This window comes from Dryobates pubescens, chromosome 3 (assembly GCF_014839835.1).
Source record: "Dryobates pubescens isolate bDryPub1 chromosome 3, bDryPub1.pri, whole genome shotgun sequence".
Classification (NCBI taxonomy): domain Eukaryota; kingdom Metazoa; phylum Chordata; class Aves; order Piciformes; family Picidae; genus Dryobates; species Dryobates pubescens.
Genome location: NC_071614.1, coordinates 38,461,562 through 38,482,627, shown reverse-complemented (window position 1 = coordinate 38,482,627; position 21,066 = coordinate 38,461,562). Strand labels below are relative to the sequence as shown.

At 39.3% G+C, this 21,066-nt stretch overlaps 1 protein-coding gene across 4 annotated transcripts in view; it reads left to right on the top strand.

Annotated features, from left to right (window-relative positions):
- FBXO25 (F-box protein 25) overlaps nt 1-20,408 on the top strand; it is a 33,413-nt gene extending 13,005 nt beyond the window's left edge. For 2 of the 4 annotated variants that reach the window (XM_009910209.2, XM_009910230.2), the window contains 6 exons: nt 1,753-1,845; nt 6,051-6,144; nt 6,897-7,081; nt 8,956-9,138; nt 11,124-11,267; nt 19,097-20,408. In XM_009910209.2, the coding sequence (XP_009908511.1) occupies nt 1,753-1,845; nt 6,051-6,144; nt 6,897-7,081; nt 8,956-9,138; nt 11,124-11,267; nt 19,097-19,186 (789 nt within the window). In that variant the 3' untranslated portion in view covers nt 19,187-20,408. Of the gene's footprint in view, nt 1-1,752; nt 1,846-6,050; nt 6,145-6,896; nt 7,082-8,955; nt 9,139-11,123; nt 11,268-16,255; nt 16,283-19,096 lie in introns of all 4 variants that reach the window. The other 2 variants (XM_054179985.1, XM_009910202.2) reach the window with 2 other exon arrangements.
- The last annotated feature ends 658 nt before the right edge of the window (nt 20,409-21,066 follow it).

Below are 21,066 nucleotides of genomic sequence, written 5' to 3'. Positions count from 1 at the left end.
ACTAGAGTGGACAAAATACCTTGGTGTATAAATTAGCTTATTCTTGTTACTGCTGTTGTGCTGTAATAATTGACCATTCATCTTTCCTGTGTCTTTGTTTGAAATAGAAATACAAACACCAAAGCAGAGATGATTACAATTAATCATTGCTAATCTTTTTTTTTTCCAATTAATTCCTTGTAAAATTCAAAACCTTACAGTTAAAAAAAAAAAAAAAAGTAGTAGAATGTAAGAATAAGCATACTTGAACCAAAAAATTCAGAGCAACAATTTAAGCTAATCTAAAACATAGTTTACAGTGGCTCTAGTTGTTCCATGCAGGTTGTAATCTTACTTTATTTCAAAATGGCTGTCTTGTAACTAGGAAACTTTTCTTCCAAACTGGATGCTGAATTTTAGGGCAAAAGGACAAAAATAGGAAGGTCTCCATAACAAATGTGTGAAACATGCTATGGGAGAGCACTGAAAATAAAAGAATACCAAAACAAATGCAGTTACATAGCTGAAAAGGAAGCTGGAGATGTTCTTTGAGTACTTTTGTTGGGGAAGGTGGAACTGAAGTTTCATGGAAAATGTTTCCAGCTGTCCAAGGAACTGTACCTGTCATGTTAATGTATTTAAGCATGGCCTTTTGATAACTGTTTAGCCAGAGCACAGATACAAATATTTACATTTCAACAAAAGTTTTGTGGTCTGTAAATGTTAATTTACTGCTATTAGAGAGCAAATTTTTGCATCCTGTCAAATGTGCAACACGCTTGGGTCTCGGGTACATTAACTGAGCAAGCAGTACAATCCTGAATTCAGTCATTAGCCAAAGGGCAGGAGTTGCCACAACTCTGCAGGGGATAGTAACTGTCTCTTGTCCCACTGGGGTACATCCAGGATAAGTTTACACTGGGTTGCAAAAAGAAACGTTGATTGTACTGCCACTTTTTCAACATCATGTAATTCGTCAGGGAAGTCTGTCTAGGAATGAACCGCAAGAAAGTATTTCTCCCCCTCAATCCCTGGGCTAATAAACCATACTACACACTGCTCTGCAAATGTCTTTCACCAGCTGTAGGGTTTTTCTAGCCACATTATGTTTGCTCTAAGGCTTCTGTGTGGCTTTATGGCTCTAGATTTAGGCAGTTTATGTGATCCTGTGTTGTTTCAGGCTTCTGCTACCACCTTATAGTAGTTCCGTAACAGCCCCTAAAACTTCCATTTTAAACTTAAGACACCTGTGCAGAAATACCAAAAGAAAAGGCAATTGCCCTTGGTACAAAGAAAAATAGTTCCTGAACTTGTGGCACCTGTAAAATAAATTCTATATGTTGAGACCATTTGCTCTTCCAATCCCAGAAGCAAGTAGCTATGTCCTTGCCCTCAAATGAGAATGTAAGTCAGGTATCACAGGCAGTTGTAAGCTCAGGCTGCTGCACAGGCAAGCTCCACCTTGCACTGAGGCACTTGGGAAGTGAGGTGCTGGTATTGTGGCCGTGTGGTAGTGGAGAAGATTCCATGAGAGCTCAGATACTGGTGATTACAAATTACATGATTAGTATGAATTTAAAGGCCTTGGCATTGCTGCCTCTGTACCTGTTAGATACAAACAATGTGTATGTTTTCATTTCATTAAGGAAATCTTCAGTCCAGATGGACTGTATTTGCAGGGAGCATCAGTTGCATGGCAGTGCTTTTCTAAATGTTTTCCTCACTTTTAACTTTGTTTCTTTCCATTTAATCTGTGTTTATTCTTCTCTTCAGAGACACGGCTATTGCACTTTGGGCGAAGCTTTTAACCGCTTAGACTTTTCAAGTGCAATTCAGGACATCAGGAGGTTCAATTACGTGGTCAAAGTAAGCTCTTTATTTTATATGCATACTTTAAAAATGTGTTTGAGCTGCCTTTATGTACAAAAGAACTAATTTTGCACTCAACAGCTGATGATTTGTGACTTTATAAAATGTCCTGTTTATATGTAATTTATGCTGCATGGAGCAAGTTTAAACTGAGTAATTCTTCTTTGGTGAAAACTCATTATAATAGTCTGTGGAAGCCTATAGCTCAAGGAAGATGGTGTTGGCTTGTATGCTCTGTATTTCCAGGCAAATACTGGTGGTAGTTTCAGTTTTGTTCATCAGTCTGGGTAGTGAACTCTTCCATACAACCGAAAATAGTTAAGTGTAATGCATCATAAATGTACTTACTGTGTCTTAAATATGCTAAAAATAGCAATTGCAAAAGGAGTATTTGATGTGTAAATGTTACGTGGTTTCTATCGCTTCTGCAGCTTCTTAATGACCTTGCAATTCATTGCACAGTTGTTTTAGGTCTGGGACAAGATCTGTGCATTTACTTTTGGTCACATCCCTTAAAACCTGAGAGTCCATTTTTTTTCTCTCAGTCTATTTTCATTTGTCTGTTTTACAGAAATTAGCTTATTGGAAGTTGTCCTTTACAAATGACAGTGACATTAAAATTTATAGGAACAATTATGATATGCTGGTCTCATGATTCCTTGGAAAGTCCCTTTCTTACTTTATTAGCTTCTCTGAGTCAGCTCTAGGCCTAAGTTGAGAATTAAGTGTGTGGAACCTGCAAGTTCTGGGCAAAGGTGCTACCTCCCTGTTTTCCAAAACTGTAACTTGCTCATTAAGGAGACACATAGTATTGTGCCTTCATTTCCTCGGTGGCTATCTAGCCTGCTTGTAAATGCCTGTTGTGGCACATAGTGGATGTTTGGTTTGTTTTGGGTTTGTTTGGTTTTGTTATGTTTTGGTTGGTTTGTTTGTTGTTTTTTTCATCTAAGTTGATGTATTAAAGTGCTCATCGCAGATCCTAGAGAAGATCAAAATGTAAGGACTAAAGTTCAGTTCCGTGGTGAGGCTGTTCACAAATTATGTAGTGGTTGGAGTGCATCCAGAACTTGAAAAGGCACAAATGAAAATTAGATAAATATACCAGGAAAACACCCTTACCACAGGGCTGTGGACTATTTGGAGAGAAAACACATTCTGCCCATCCTTGTGAAGCTGAGATAGCGTTTTATACTTCCAGATAAACAAGACATGTGGCACCAAAGGAAGCAAAGCAAAAAGGATTTGCTTCCAGGCTAGTGGGCAGGATACTTGCCTCTTTTATTCCCCTTGCAGATTTTTTCAGTATATATATATATATGCATTGTGGTTTAGAACATTGTTTTTTAGTGTTGTTTTGGGAGTGGAAGCAGGAATATTGATCTTTCTGCAGTGTTTTCAGTGTTTAATGGTAGGAAATAAAAATAAAGTAAAAATCCATAACACCTGAAAAAGTGATTTGTGTTATAACAGATCTCAACCATAACTGCCTCACTTGAATGGTAAACAGGTAGGATGAATCTAGAATTGGAATTGTACGTGTTTGTTAGATGCTGATCAGAACAACGTGCAATGTCTAACATAAGCACATGACCAGTTTCTCAGCTCTTCACCAAAGAATGTAAACCAGCTGGTTTAGTTAGCCAGGTTCAGATTGAGAAGGGAGCAGTACTTTAATATTCAGAAATTTGCCTTTACAGTCAAAACCACTACCTAATAATGGTAGACCCTGAGAAATTAGGATGGATTGAGGACAGCAGGCAGACTTCTAAAATGTTAAAAGGATTTTGTAATCTATTTGGAATCTTTTAAAAAATTAGGGTTGTTTCACAATTACAAAAATGGAGTTATATCTTTGTATCAGTTCTTCTCAAGTGATGGAGGCAAAGTGGCTTTTCTCAACAGGTATAGAAACTGTACATCTAAGACCTTAAAAGTTACTGAGCTGTGAATAAACATGATGAATATGAATGACAACTGCTGCTCGTTCTGTAGCCAGAGAGCTTGCTGACCAAAGAAACATTTGTCTGATCAGGATCCTTTTAGGGTAGGCTGTGGAGGAAGGAGGTAGGATCAGCTGTTTTCCTGTACTCCTTTATGCTGTATTATAATGATCTTTTCTTAGCTGTTAGAAGTCTGATACGTTGAGTGGTCAGTGGAGAAGTGTTAGTTATTTTTTCTCCCCATTTAAATAGCTGATCCATTCAAAGTTAGACTCTAGTGGGCAACGTAAGCCATGGCTCTACACCTCTCTGTAAGACTGAACTCGTGTGCTTGTGCACCTGCTGAAGTTGTCTTAATCCTTGCATATTAATCTTCACTGAAATTGGAATCTTCATTAAAATCACCCAGGTGGAGTTTGCTGCCTTGGTTTGATCTTTAGTCTGAATGACACAACTGATTTTTTTTCTTTTAAATTAATCAAGATAAATGTAAATAACTCGCTTGAGCTGGCAAACTGCCAGAGACCACTAAGTGTGCTCTAGATTGTTAATCAGACTAAAAGGCTTTGAAAATGCCAAGAAAAATGTCCCAATATCTAGTCTCAGAAGCTACATTAAATACATTGCTTGTATTTGAATACGTCAGTAGAATTATTTCCTCCTTTCACAGCACATAATGTTTTGTCAGGGATCATGCAGAGAAGCCAGAAGGAACATTATTAAATCAGGGAGAGCACTGGTCTATTCTGTATTCTTCCAAAGGAAAATTTATGTTTGGTGTAGTGTCAAATCAGTATTTTAGAAATGAAGATACAAAATACTTCTTGTTGGGCTTAGTCTTTGTTCACCTTCTTGCACTGATAGTGGATGCTGTCCTGCAAAGCATGGGTCTGAAGTTAGTGTTTGGAGCACTCTGTGGGGGTGCTGGTTTCTGCTCCCTGCTTTCCTATTCTGATCTGTTGAGAATATTTGTCCTGAACTCAGCATTATGATCCGCAATTGTAAAGCTCCGTGCCATGTTCCTAGATGTTGCAATGCTGCCTAACATCACAGTCTATCTTGAATTTTCTACCACATTTTGTTGAAGAGTCAATGGTCCTTTTCTGGCTACAAAACTGAGTCTAAAGTGTAAAAGTAAAGATGTCTAAATGGAGCAAGGGCTGCCTCTGGCAGCTGTAGCTTGCAGCAAGAACTGCAGCTCTTTTGGTTCCATTCTCCTAGGCTATTTCCACTGTTCTTATCACTCTTCTGCTCACAGTGGTTCCAGAGAGCAATGTGTGGATATCTAGGATATCCTTAACGTATAGCCAAGGAAAAACTACTGCTACCGTATGTATACTGCTGATTATTAGATTACTGTTTTATCCTACCAGGGACCTGAGTAACACAGCATTTTTTCCGTACTCCAGGTGAAATACGTCATTTACTCTCTATGAGCAGGATACACTAAGTGCATCACACCTTGGTTTGACCAGTACGGTACTTTCACTCAGAAACTGGTTGTTTAGTAGTTGGTATTAGTTCAGTGATGCTCTTGACAACTGAACCCTCAACTGCCATAAAGGAAGTTAAAGCAAGGTTAGGTTTGGTCCCTTCTCACATGCAACAAGTGACAGGACAAGAGGAAACAGCCTCAAGTTGTGCCAGGAAAGGTTCAGGTTGGATATTAGGAAAAAAAATCTTCACAGAAAGGGTTATCAAGCATTGGAACAGGCTGCCCAGGGAAGCAGTGGCGTCACCATCTCTTGAGGTATTTAAAAGATGAATGGATGTGGTGCTTAGGGACATGGTTTAGTGGTAGTGGCTTAGCAGTAGTGGTGTGGTTTTGTGCTTTAGGCAAGCAGTTGGATGTGACAATCTCAAAGGTCTCTTCCATCCTCAACACTTCTATGGGTTTATGGTAAATCTGACAAAGTGTTGAGAACCCAGCAACATCAAGAGCCATTTTTATATTTGTGAGCCTCCAAAACAGACTCCACACTGTCCCATTATAGTTTATAAAGGCTATGTGTTATGTGCTCAGTCACAGTAATAAGAACTAATACTTGTGTAGTGTTTTTAGAATGTTCATCTTCTCATGGGATGACAGTGGGAATACTTGGTCGTTGGTCGTGCCTCCTTTTCTGACCTCTGTAGTTATGTTTTCACAGAAAGCCATTGCAGCACTCTAGGCTGCTGTGGTTGACTGTATGAACTGAAAGCGTGCACTAGAAATCATCCTTTATCTCTGTCATTCTTCTGAGTTTTACTTCTTTGTCCTAGCTTTTGCAGTTAATTGCAAAATCCCAGTTAACCTCACTGAGTGGTGCCGCACAGAAGAACTACTTTAACATCTTGGACAAAATTGTGCAGAAGGGTAAGACCTGAGGTTCTATAATCCGCATGCTCAGATTGAGTTGTTGTGACTAAGATATCAGTTGCTTTTATTTTATTTTTATTTTATTTTGTAGGGGAGGGATGAGCATTTTACCACTTTTTACATTGGAAAGCAAAGCAGTAGCTTATTTAGTACAAGGTTTCACACTTGCATTCATGCAGTTATGATAAGTTGTTTTCTGCTGATTGTTGAATCATGTCTGAAGCAGATCGGTGAAGTCAAATGACAATTCGATTCTTTCAGAGGCTGGTGGTTGCTATTAAATTATACTCTTTATGAAATGTGAAAGCTTTTAGCTTAGTAACATGTTTGTTTTTCAGTTTGCATGATGTACTGAGATGTAAAGTACATAACTGCTTTTCTTTATTGTTTATTTTCAAAAAAAAGCTCTTTCATAATACTGAAGAAAATTGCTTTCTGGTAACCGTGCTCAGTGCAGATGTAATACTATGAGCTGTGAACAGAAGAAAACAGGTTTCTAACTGGTTGCTCAGCATTAAGTTTATTAAATTCACAGCATGAAATATTAAATTGCATTTGCCTATGAAATTGTTAATTATTGATCTTGCATTTATGGAACAGCATTTGTTAATGCCATGATGGGAAATTAGGGCAGCTATTTGCACACACACAGTTGAGTTGCAATTAGTTATCTATAGAGGTGTTGATTAGCTTCAGTTAACTGTATTGGTTAACTTGGTTAACTGAGTTTGGTCTGGTTTGTTTTCCAGTCATGGAAGACCAGTATAATCCACGACTAATCAAAGATCTTCTACAGGATCTGAGTTCTACTCTCTGTATACTTATTAGGGGAGTAGGAAAATCTGTGTTGGTAGGGAACATCAATATTTGGATTTGCCGATTAGAAACTATCCTTCTGTGGCAACAACAGCTAAAAAACCTTCAGATGAACAAGGTACGTTGTTTAATCACACTAAAAAAGTAAGTGTGGGAGAGGAATTACATAGTGTGTTGGTTTATGATTTGTAAGTGAAGAAAGTTTCAAATACTTCATAAACAGCTTTACTTGTTCCCTTTCTTTTTAGAAAAGTAATAGGAAATTAATGAGAGGGAATAAACTTCATTTTCTGGTGTTTTAATAGCTTTTTAGTGAGGGCTGCTACAGTGCCTGCACTGCAGGTTTGTTGTAGAGATGTATAGATTTAGTTGGTCTTTTTCCTCACAGAGATAAATTTTGAAATCTCTGTCTTTAGTGGTCAGAGATGAAAAAAATTACCAATTTTTATTGCAAATAAATGTTCTGCTACTGAAGAAATAAAGGTGGGTCAGGCCACCTATCACAGCCATTTCACAGCTTTATTCAGAAACAGGTTTACTTTTTGTTAAAAACAAGAAAAGAAAGAAAGAAAAAAAGGAAAAAAAGAAAAAAACACAACCCAAAACCTTCAGCATCTGGATTCTGATCATATGACTTTGTTCCAAGTATGTAGTGTGCACTGTTCCAGGTTTTTGTAGTGGAAACTTCTGATGGCAAGCTGGCATGCTTTTTAACCTCTTCAGGTCACTCCTGGAGAAAGAAATGCTGCAAGACATGGCTCACAGTAAAGTCATAGAACTGTTTTATCTCTTTTGCTTTCAGCTATGAAATTTCCAAATTCTCCTTGCTGTGTGTTGGAGTAAAACAGCTGATTTTGGAATAGAAGGGAGGAACCAGGGAACACAGTCTCAGCAGTTTTCATGTGCAGCACAGTTTTGAGTTGCTGCAGTTGCTGTGTTCCTTTCTTTCCAGCATGCCACTTCCATCAGAGCTGGTTTATGTTGCTTGAAATAACTGATGAGAAATCTCACATCTGTAGTGTTCACTTATTCCTGAAAAGAATGACAGTCCCAGAGATGTTTATAACAGATGACACTATGGAAAGCCCAGTCTGTAAGTGAGATGAATGGCTGTGAAATAAACTGACTTAAGTGAGAGCTTGCTAGAGTACAGCTGCTGCTCTCACAGTGACTTGTGACTAGGCAGCTTTGCTTGGTGGGGCCAGCAGCTGCCCATACTCCCTCCCTTGCCAGCTGGGACACCACTTCCAGCCTTGTCAGGCTTTGTGCCACCTGGCAGTATCAGCTCCAGATTCAGCCACATATGAGTTGTGTTGTAGGTTACCCTGTTAAGAGAAAGTTCAGCAGAGGTGTATATTCTCAATGGAACCCTTCTCAGTGCTCTCATCTGTCATCCTCTGCAGAATTCCTCATTTACATATGAGGGGAACGATCTCTAAGACTGCAGAGATGAACCTATTCTCCTTCAGCTCTGACTTCTGTAATATTTGATTTCTGTATTTCTGCTCTTCAGTCCTATATTCTGTTCTGTAGGTGTCTTAAGTCAAATTGACATGTGCTCTGTCTCTTAATAAACCCCACGGAAATGTAGTTACCATACAAGTTACAAATAGTTGGTTCATACCTTCAGGGGTTTAGCACGCTTCCCCAGGGTGGAATTGAATATATTGTAGTTTTTAAGATTGTATACTCCTTAATTATTTTCTGAAAAGTGTTTTTAGAGTATTTGAAACTTAAAAAATAAATAAATTAGGATGTATTTATTTTGCCAGAAATAAAAGGGAAAGCTGTATGTTACCGAGCTACAGTTTGTGTTGCCTTCTGTTAGGCAGAGAATAATGGTAGCAAAGTAATCAAAGTATCACAGAACTAACCATAGATATTATTCAGTAGTTCTATGCAAGTCAAGCTAAGGCCTAAGATACCTCTAAAATAAGAATCTTCTTTGTACCTTATACTGTCAAGTTAAAAGTCTTCAACTCTTGTTTCCAGCAAGTCAACAATGGGCTTACGCTTAGCGATCTCCCTCTCCATATGCTGAATAACATCTTGTACAGGTTCTCTGACGGCTGGGACATTATTACTCTGGGTCAAGTGACCCCAACTTTGTACATGCTCAGTGAGGACAGACAGTTGTGGAAAAAACTCTGCCAGTACCATTTTGCGGAAAAGCAGGTAACAAATTCTATCACTGCATAAACATGGCTTATATCTTTGCAATGGACTGTACTGAGAGTGAAGTGTGAACTCACCCTTCTTGAGCTAAAGTGAGTGTGCAGTGACAGCGAAAATGTTCTGTTTTGGGGGGCTTGGTTCATACTAAACTGCAAGGAAATAGCAGTATTTTAACAGACACCTACCATGTGATGACTTTTTGTTTGGTTGTTTATAAGCTACACAATCACCAGCAAACTGCTGGAGAGGAAACCTCAAAGGTATTTATAGCTTTAGTATTAAAATAGAATTTGTTTTACCAACCAAGGTAGGCAGATAGATTACTCAAACTTCTAGCCTACATGAACAGTCTGGTGAAGCCAAAATTAAATCTTTGCAAAAAACCAAAAACAAAACAGAGAACAAATACCTGAGGTTTTGAAGGTAACAACATAAAGAGAAACAGTACTTTTCTGTCACCTCCTCATAAACAACATCAAAGTAATCTAGGAATGCCTCCAGAACTGTCTTCATTTTCTGACAATAATATATGCTGGGGCAAAATCAGACTAGGTGAAAACAAAGCTCTGAAAATAGAAGTTACCTCATCAGAGCTGGAGGAAGAACTTTAAACACGTAGTACATTCCAGACTGGAGGAAGTAAAAATACTCATTCTTAAATCTGATTGTTTGAAGAGATACCATTTGGTCGGTGACTACCAGATTAAGTATTATTATAACAGAAAAGGTTGAAGTGAAGCTCAGCTAACTCATGCCCAGTTGACCCAACTAAGAATTTTGGTGAGATGAAAGGCTTCAGAGTCAAATTCATGGAGAATACAGAAAGGCAAAACCAAACTGAAAAACCCTCCTTCTAAAACAGCTCAGAAGAATGCAAGGTGAAGTTAGGTTGAACAGTGACAAAACTGGTTGGAGAGGAAGCTGTTAAACTAAGGTAATGTTGGGAAAACCATCTCTTCAGCACTTCACTAGAATTATCACTGTGCCTTATAAGGGGTACTTGTACACAGTATTTCCAGTGCTTTCCTAAATGCTCACATTCAATCTCTCACTAGGTTATTAATGATAGAAATCTACCGACTTTGGTTTTGATTACGGAATTCTGCCGTTTCTGTTGAAAAGGGTAGTATCTTAAGCTATAGAACCCTGTTAGGTTGTTTTTCCTGTCCTCTGCAGTGTATTTGCTGAACCATTGAAACAACCACAAAAACACTTCATACCTGAAGAGCACTTCTGGAAAAAGCGAGAACTCTACACAAAGAATGTATTACAAAATGAAGCAAGGTGTAGCTGAAATCAGAAAGGCAGTGCTGTTCTTCCCATCTAGGAGTTGTCTTTTGAATGAAGAAAGCCCTCCATGTATTAGCATTAATCCCCACAGGGAGGAACAAAAGCCTTTTACAAATACATACCTAATAAACCCTGGCTCTGTATTAAGCTTGGGAGAAATGGCCAATATGTATCATCTTTGCATGCAGGTTATGTCCTCAGGAAGCACATGAATCACTGATTATTGCTGCCTTCTAGAAAGATCCTAAGTAAATGTGAAAAACAATCATGTATATACCTTTACAATGAAAGAAAAAGCGTTGTCTAAATCTACAGTTACAAGTAGTGGGTTTCTGTAAAGACAGTGATGTTTTTTTACTCTCATTCCTGACTTTGTTTGGAAAAAATAAAATTAATTATGGTTCTGAATATTGGCTTTGTTATATGGCTCTTGATTATAATTAGGTAGAGTTAGATGAGCTGTATATGGCCTACTTTTTCTTGGCAAATATACTCTCTCCTTACTTTTAGTGTTTTATCTTCCATTTTTTTGTGGCTACATCTCTCTCACTGCATTGCAGAGATGTATGACGTCAGATTATTGACTTCAAAGAATTCCAGTTACAGATCTTGACTTTACCTTTTTCCCCCAGTCCATTACCTGATTTGATTAGTTCTTTAACAATGCTAAAGAAAGATACTAATTTTATGTCCAGTTTTGTAGGCATTTGATTCTGTCAGAGAAAGGTCACATTGACTGGAAGCTGATGTACTTTGCACTTCAGAAATACTACCCAATAAAGGAGCAGTACGGGGACACCTTGCATTTCTGTCGACACTGCAGTATTCTGTTTTGGAAGGTAAGAGTTTGAAAATAGGTAATCAGAAATAAGTTCATACAGCTACTGGTGATCATCTGAAGGGAAAAATACTAAGATCATCTCAACATCTTCCTCGTGTGAAATGTGATTGGACAACTAATACAGTAGTATATTAAAAACTGCATGTAAAATCTGTATTAAATTCCAAAGATTTTTCATCTGTTATTCCTACCTCTTGATATCCAATAACTTCAAAACATAAGCAAAAGTGGCACATGGAAAGAGTTGCCCTCTGGGTCTCGTGCCTAGTCTTACACAAAGCTGTTAGGCATGTGTAGGAAGTTAGCTGGTTTATGACCTTTCCTAATAATGGCATAGCAATCAACAGATCCCTGGCAAGAACTCAGCGCTACAGTATTCCTACCACATTGCTCTAAAACTGTCTTTTATAGTCTTCTGTCCCATATGAAGCTTGGAGGAATGTAGAAACTTCATTCAAAATGCATCTAATACTGATTTTGATGTTTACCATGCTGCATATTCTGTCTTACAATGATTTCAATTTCTGTGGGATATATTTATGTTTAACTTCTGTCTGAACACTTAGTCCTGCTTTCATTTTGTGATGGAATAGAATTTAGAATAGAATAGAATTAACCAGATTGGAAAAGACCTCCAAGATCACCAAGTCCAATGTATCACCCAATACTATCTAATCAACTAAACCATGGCACCCATCCAGTCTCCTCTTAAACACCTCCAGTGATGGTGACTCCACCACTTCCCTGGGCAGCACATTCCAATGGCAAATCTCTCTTTTTGTGAAGAATTTCTTCCTAACATCCAGCCTAAACCTCCCCTGGGGCAGCTTGAGACTGTGTCCTCTTGTTCTGACACAGGTTGCCTGGGAGAAGAGACCAACCCCCCACCTGTCTACAACCTCCCTTCAGGTAGTTGTAGACAGCAATAAGGTCTCCTCTGAGCCTCCTCTTTTCCAGGCTAAGCAACCCCAGCTCCCTCAGCCTCTCCTCATAGGGCTTGTGCTCCAAACCCCTCCCCAGCTTTGTTGCCCTTCTCTGGACATGTTCCAGCAAGTCAAAATCTTTCCTAAACTGAGGGGCCCAGAACTGGACACAGGACTCAAGGTGTGGCCTACCCAGTGCACTTCCCTGCTCCTGCTGGCCACACTATTCCTGATACAGTTTAGGATGCCATTGGTCTTCTTGACCACCTGGGCACACTGCTGGTTCATGTTCAGCCTACTATCAACCACTATCCCCAGGTCCCTTTCTGCCTGGCTGCTCTCCAGCCACTCTGACCCCAACCTGTAGCACTGCATGGGGTTGTTGTGGCCAATGTGTAGAACCTGGCACTTAGATGTGTTAAATTTCATGCTGCTGGACTCTGCCCGTCTGTCCAGCTTGTGAAGGTCCCTCTGCAGAGCTCTCCTACCCTCTAACAGATCAACTCTTGCCCCCAGCTTGGTGTCATCTGCAAGTTTACTGATAAGGGACTCAATCCCCTTGTGCAGATCATCAGTAAAGATATTGAACAGGATGGGGCCCAGCACTGATCCCTGGGTGACACCACTAGTGACTGGCTGCCAGCTGGATGTGGCACCATTCACCACCAGTCTCTGGGCTTGGTCCTCCAGCCAGTTCCTAACCCAGCACAGAGTGCTGCTGTCCAAGCCACAGGCTGACAGCTTGGCCAGGAGTTTGCTGTGGGGACGGTGTCAAAGGCCTTGCTGAAGTCCAGGTAGACTACATCCACAGCCTTCCCCACATCTGCCAGGCAGGTCACCTAATCATAGAAGGAGATCAGGTTGGTGAGGCAGGACCTGCCCTTCCTAAATCCATGCTGGCTGGGCCTGATCCCTTGGCCATCCTGTAAGTGCTTTCTAGTTAGTGAGACCCCTGTAATCTTGTAGCTCAGAGATCAGATATGATTTTAAGAGAAGTTGCATGTAAGTGTGGGGGTGTTCTAAGAGGCTGAGCTAGCTTTCAGGGCTGTAGCAAGTCACTGAATTACGATGTCTTCAGTTTGAGTATTCTTGATAGCACAGGAGCCCTTCCAGGTACTAATGTTTTGCTTGTATTAATAGCAGGAAGGCAGATAGTCAGAACTGGCTTCTGCTGTGAAAATTTTATGCATTTGCTGAAGAACCTGTGTCAAGAAAGACTTAAGAACTGTTAATTACAGTGGTCTAAGTCTTTATCATGTTGCCCAACTTGTAGGGTAAAGTTCTTTCTTTGAAAGCAGTTTTAAAGGTAAGCATGCAGCATGCATGCAGGTGAGCATTTTTTGTATCAGATTTGTCTGGCTTTGCTCTGTAAAGGCTTCATGCTTTCAACAGTAAATTCATCTCATTCTGATCTTGGTATAACTGAAAATATTTAATATTAGGGATGACTAAACTGTGTTTGGATTTATGTGTTTAACTTGAGAGATTGAGAGACACATGAGAGGCAGTGAATCTGGGCAAGCAGATCCCTTACCAAATTGACTTACTTTAATCTACTGCTAGAATAGGAGCATTCATTGTGTGGTTTTAAGTTTTTAGTACTAGCTTATCATTCCAGCAGTGACTGCCTCATCCTGGAGTTCTGGGCAGGTGTTAAAGTAGTGTTGGGGTTATGGATAAATTGCATGCTTCTGCACCAAAACTCTCTGAGTAGGTGTTTGGGATCAGCAGGTTGAAGTGATTACCCCTTTTCAATTGGCACTCATTAGACTACATCTAGGACACTGCACCCAGCTGCAGGTCTCCAGTACAAAAAAGATACTGACAAACTGGATGGAGTTCAGATGTGGGCTCAGTAATCAGAGATGCTTGAGAACTTGCCCTGTGAGGAGGAGCTCAAGAATGCCGCTTCAGAGGAACCTAAGAGCCTGCTATGAGGACAGCCAGGCAAGGGAACAATTTGGCTGTAGTGGTTGTGCAATTTCCATCCTTGGACATTTTCAAGACCTGACTGAACAAAGCTTGGAGTAACCTGGTCTGGTCTTAGAGCTTACTCTGCTTTGAGCAGAAGGCTGGATTAGAAACCTCCTGAGGATCCTTCCAGTCTGATTAGTCTGTAAACCTGCATTGCAGGTTGCCTTCTCTAGGTTTTGGAGTCTAAGCCTTGTCTCTGTCTTTTAAAATAAATGTTTGACCAGGCTGAACAAGACTGTTAAACAAATGGATTTCTGCACAGCTGGCACCCTTATTGGCAGGGACGTAAGAAGTTAATCAATGGTCTGAAAGGCAGTGCCTCTGTTTGCAGGGCAGTGTTTGCAGGGTAGTGCTAGCCAACTGTGAATTACATGGGCTGGGGGGAAATAGTTTTGCTTTTTCAAGCACTTGTATCTATATCCTTTTAGAAGAGGATGAGATGAGAAGCAAAACAGTGGGCAGAGGGCAGCAGGACAGGAGGTACTTCATTACTTCTAGAAAAAAACATTTTCTAGGTGAATATTTCTCAATCAGAACTTTTACCAGGTGTTGAGAATTCTTCCAAGCTTTATTATCATACTTCATCAGACAGGTTATTAAAAATGTATGAGTGGTTGACAATAATTGTATCTATAACATACAGATTTTTGTTCTCAATTGAAGCTTGTACTCTGCCTAATCCCATGGGGTGTGGAACAAAAAACCCAACCAAACAGAAACCCACCAAAAACCGAAACACCAAACCCAACCTGTGAAAGAGAAATCACAGTTACTTTACAGAGCAAAAGTAGCAACTCTTTGAGTCTTGAAACAAATGGAAGCATTGGGTTCTTCAGCTAGTTTATAAAGTGTAAAAATTTAGTTTCCTCTTGTAATGGTACATTTAAAAACCTGGTCAGCTTCTGTTTTCAAGGGCATTCAGAAGAACTCTAGGCAGTGAACTGAACACTTCTTGGTATTGCATCTTTTTTGCTCCCCACATTCAAGAACAAAGCAAAACATTGGAATAGTTGCAGAGGAAAAGTACAGTGATCAGGGCATGAAGACTAGGAGAGGTTAATTTCTTTTAATTTAGCATTAAAGCTATTAAGGACTGTGACTACTCTCCATAAATTCTTCTCTGAGAGAAGGAATGAATAAACATGAGCCTATTTAGAGACATTATTTAAGTTGTAGAAGCTAGCCACAAAGCACAGGCCTAGCTAGTGATGAGAAGAATTTTAATCAGTTTATGAAATTGATAATACAATGGCAACATGAGATGGTTACACACAGCAAATTCTTTCAGTCCTGCATTTTGTGCTTTATAAAGGGACTGGTGGCTACTGAATTGGATGAGTAGTGAAATGGGAAAACTGAAGGGAAATGACTTTTCACTTTTAAGTCTGTTATAATCTCAGTGTTGCTTTTAACAAGTCTTTCAAGAGCTCTTCAGGAAGCAGTATTTCTGTTCCTGTGTTCATTTAAAACCTGTGTTCATAGTAATGTTAAATAGAGTAAGAAATTAACTCCTAAATTCATTGTAGGAAGTGCAGTGATAGAATAAAACCTCTTGTGCTCTTCCTTGTTAAAGGAAGGATTGATTCTAAGAAACTCTCTATATTGTATTACTGTCTTTCAGAAGTGACTTCTCTGTAAAGGATTTGTCCATGGTGAAAGTAAGAAAAATATGTTGTCAGTAGGGTAAAAGTAATGGCAAAGTAATTCTTGGCTGATGGCTTTGTGAATGCTTGTTGTGTACATGATTTCTTCTGTTCCACTGAGCAACACTGTGGGCACTTCCTCTATTTTCTTAGCTCACTCAGCAGCACATTTCGGTTCTCAGAGATAGCCACAGAAGTTTAAATACTTCTGTCAATATCCAGGACTTTGTGAAAAATGATGTAATTGTTCTGCATAAGTTGATATGTTTCACACGTGGGTTTTGTTTTCTTGGAACTTGTGGTGATTTTGGCTCTCCAGTTGCTTGTGATTTGTCACAAGAGTAAGTCTTTCTAGATGGCATATGAACCTTACCCTCAGCAAACCTTAACTCTGCTTCTTTTACTTTATGGCTCTCCTTCCTGCTTCCTCCTTCACGATCTCAAAGGACTACCACCTTGCTTTGTTACTCAAGGTATTTCCTGTGTGTCTCATCTGTTTTCATTGCTGACTGTTCTGTAATGTCAAAGCGAGTAACATGCCGATTCCTAATTGTTTTGCTTCCTTACATCAATTTAGCAGCAGGGATACTTTGTTCTGGTTTCCCTATTAGATAAGGTAGTGATCCTTTCAATCTCAGCATTTCATCAGATCTGGGTTTTATTATTACCATGTGCCCTGTTAATGCCATTTAAAACAGGGACCATTATTCAGCTTCTAATGAAGTGTCTCGTGTCAGTGAGATAAACCAAATTCTGCTAAGAAATGAGTTTCCCTGGACTCAGTGTTATCAACTGTTTCTGCACTACCTGATGTATTTAATTCAGTACTTAAATCTGAAGCGTAACATGAATCTCAGATAACTTTCTTTAATGCAAAAGTAAAATTGGTTTTACTCTACTTGGGATGCTGTACTCATATGTACTTTTATGAGAGTGTTTCTGCAAAGTAATTCCCCAAACAGGCTTCATATGACTTGGGAGAGTGTAGGGGTGGCAATTAGAACATTGCTTTCCGAATGAAGAAATGGTAGAAATAATCAACACAGAAAAGGACTCTAGCTCCAGATTACGGAACTTTTTAGTGTCCAGTGATGGTAAAATTTGAGGAGGAAAACTGCATTTGCTTATAAACTACACTCCTCCTGGTGAATTCTTTTGTTAATTTAAAAGAATTCTGATAGAGCTTTAAGTAGACATATAGAAAATCATATCATGTGAACACTATTAAATGTAATTGAAAGGGAAATACATTTTTCTTGGAAGGAATACTACTATTGCAGGAAAGTTATGATTTTTCTTTTTGTAGTCCTCATCACCTTTTTCACTGAAAAACTGCTGCTTGTTTTCAATAATAACAATAATTTAAAAAAGCAGAACTGATCTTACTGGGATTTTTATTGGAAGTGACTGAACAGAGCTTTCAAAGGCAGCACGATGATGTGCAGAGCAAAGCAGACAGCGTGTTTCAAGTTCTGTCTAAAATACATAGTAGTACAAATAAGCACTAGAAGCACATAGCTTCTTTCCTGGAACCTAAGTGTCGTGGTGGTGGTATTGGGGTTTTGTTGTTTATGTTGGGGGATTTTTTTGAGGGTTTGTGTGTGTGTGTGTGTGGTTGGTTGGTTGGTTGGGGGTTTTTGGTGGTTTTGGGTTTTTTTCTTCTGGAAACTAGTTCATTAGCATATCTTTGAGGGTGTTTTCTGCTGTGAGGTATGTCTTCCTTGCAGATGTCATCTTAAGATGAAGGGGTTTGTTTTAGCACTTCTGGCCTTAGTCTTACCTTGTTTCTCATCTGCAGCTTCCCCAGATGAAGTTTTACCTGTAGTGTAATCAATTTGTCTGATGTCTTCTTGGCTTTTTCCTCTGTAGTGAATATATCAACTCATTTTCTGGTGATGTTAAAACAATTATTAAAGTGAGAAGATGAGGAGGTGACACCACATTTTCATGTAGTTAATTATAGACTCAATGGAAAAATACACATTTAACTGGTAAATTGTTAGTTGGGGTACCATTTAGGAGGCCTTTCACCTAGTGCACGCTAGTGTTGTGTCTTGGATGGCACTGTGGCATCTTTGACAGCACTTCCCTTATGTAAGTTCCCAAGTGAGAAGAAAATTTCACTTAGTTTCATTCCTTCTATTAACTGACTTCATGGAAAACTTTGACTTTCCTATGGAAAAAAAAAAAAAAAGTAATTAAGGCTGCTGTGATCTGACCTACTTACCATGTATTTATTCTAGTTTTCTTGCCCCACATGGTGAATTCATCAACACTAGTTAAAAAGGGAGAGAAGGCCCTTAAAACCTGGGGAGGGCAGTTTCTGAGCCTTACATCATTACTGATCAAGGTGTTTAACCATCCATACTGGGCTGTCTGGGACCTTCATACTACACCTCCAGCAGTGCCTTCCATTAGAGCATTCTAATGAAGTGAAAAACTGGACTTCTCATTTAAGAGGAATCTGAATCCTAAATCAGATGAAGTATCAGAAAATATTAAAGAAAACAATGAAGGCTTTGCAAATTTGTAATGACAAAGCCTTTCCATCTTGTCTTTTGACTTGCCTGGGTGCTAACTTTCATCTTATGGCAGTGCTTTCAGGTGGGGGAAAAGGTAGGAGTGAAAGAGGGGAAAAAACATGTTGGGAAGATAAACAAGCAAGGTAGAAAAGTTTTTGTGACTGGACTTCAAACATACTCTTCAGAGGGTTTTTTTGGGTGGGAAGGGTGCTGCCCTTTCCTTTTGAAAGCAAGCTCATTTTCTTCCCTGAAGTAGTAGCTGATTTCAGATTGTCATTAGATAATTTAGTTTCAATAAAGCAGTTCCTATTTCTTAATTATTCCTTCTCTATTATTTTTTTATAAGAGTATTAAACTTTTTTCAAGACCTCTGACCTCTGGTTTTGGTAGGAGGAGAGTGGCATGGTTTGGGTTTTTGTGGGGGGTGTTTCTTTTGTTGTTTTTTTTGGGTTGATTTTTATTTTCTTTTTTTTTTTTTGGTTGATTGGTTTAGTTTTGTTTTTCCTGAAATACAAAGCTGCCTTGCACTACCACAGTCAAAGTGGAAAGGCCTATTTTCTTAATAACTTAGTCTAAAGCAGTTAAAGAGTATGGTGACATCTTTAAAAGAGCAAGTTCCTGTCAGTGTGTATACAGTGAAAGTAGCTGCATGTGCCCAGATAGGAGGTTTTGCCCTTTTATTTATTTTACATTGTGAGTGGAGGGAGAGTGTGGTGGGATGGAAAAAGAACTTACCTGGATTTTTTTCCCCCCTTTATTCTGCAGGATACAGGACACCCTTGCACAGCAAGTGATCCAAATACCTGCCTCATGCCAGTGTCTCCTCAGCATTTCATTGATCTCTTCAAATTTTGAGATGTACAGTAGCTGTTCTCCTGTGTTTGTGGCCATTTTTGTGAAGAGTCAGGCAGGATAGATTATGCTTTTTGTGCAATATGTTTAAGTGTAATGTTTTGTTGTAGTTAAAAAGGTATGGAGGATATTACCAGACAGGTTTATTTGGTGTCTTGTTTTTGTGCAGTAAAGAGCTGAGGAGAGGGAGATACATTAAGAACATTTCTTTGTCAGGAAATCTGCAGTGGACTTCTTTTCAAGTCCAAGACAGACCATTTTAATCGCAATTTAATCCGTTCTTTTAATGCCTTAATACTTGGTTAAAATTATGTGGGGGAGTTTTGAAAATTTCATGGAAGAGTGAGACTACTCCTAGAGGGACCAAAGGAGGGTTTTTTTGTTAATCCTTAAAACACCTCCATATAATTTGCACTATTACAAAGAACAGGCCAATATTCTCTTGGACTCAGTCCATCAGTTACCAAGGTGGCATTAATCATTTTGTGAGCTAGTGAATAACGTTCAGCTGTGGTTCTATCTGTTGGGGAACCTACAAATGAAGGAAATCAGTCATTCTTTGTACATACATTATGCAAAAATATTTATTTTTCTTAAGGACTTTATTCCACATACAGCCAATCTCAGCACACAGGACAGAACTCCATCTGGGGCTACTGGAAAAAGACTTTTTGGTGGTAGCTGCAGCCTTTATTTGTACTGTTTGGTACGGCTACAAATGCAGCTGCATGAGGTCATCTTCTAAGAAGAAGACAGGATGGAAATCTAATGAGGATGGAATTGCTTCTTTCTAGACTGGTACGGTGGCAGGACATTATACTACCAACTGAGATTCTAACCTGAGAAGTTTTTACAGGCTGTGGGAAACACTGAAAGTCAGTCTGAGTTGATCAGCTTCTGCCAGCTTCATCAGATGATAAATTCTCCAGGAAGCTATTTTCTTCTATTCGACAGAACAACATTAATTGCTTTGCTTAGCTTGGCAAGTAAAGGAGAAATGAGGGAAAGTGTGGGTTTGTCAGTGCAATTTAACAAATATGTCATGTACAGAAAAAATAAATCGTGTACTATAATGCTGCACTTGCTTGTTCTGAATCCAGTTTTGTACAGGGCAATAAATCCTGTTTCTATTATTCCTAGAAGTCTCTTGTCCATAGAGATGGATCAGTTTGAATTCTGTAAGATGTTTCTGTAACCTAGTCTAGACCTAGTCATAACCAATGACTAGAGGGTCATTGGTACTGCAGTAAGAAGCACAGAAGTAGGGCAAATGACAAGCCGATTTCATTGAAAACCTTCACTCTTCACAAAACCGCTCCACCAGCTGATGCTTTGAAGTCTGAGCCAGCTTTAACAAACCAAGTACTTCCTAGCTTCTTTCAGAAGAGAGAGGGAGAAAGTGCCTAAGAAGTCGCTCTGCAATGGCTTAGAAACAGGCCAAAGCTGAAATCAGGCAGCACACTGAAAATGGCTTCAGGTGATAAATATTTGATCAGAGAGAGGATGAGACTTACCTCCAGCAAGGTCAAACACATGAATCTTCTTCTGGGAGTTTGTCATCTGCACTCTTACTTTGAAAAGTTGAGGAGAGCTCACCACTTTTGAAGTTCATGAAAGGTCCCATTTTACCCCAGCTCATCACAGTTAGATCACAAATGCCGGAGGCTGTCTTTCCCAAAAGTTAGTCTCATTTCGCACTGACCCTCCTCTTCCCTGGGCCATTGAGAGCCACTGAACTTCTTGCAATTAGGCAGCTCAAGTTGCTGGTACAACCAAGATGAGAAACTCTTATTTCTAGGGATAATTTTAATGGAATCATCCTTGCTCAGCCCTTCCAGATGAACTTACTGCACTCCCATGTAGTGTTTAATCAGGGGGCTAGA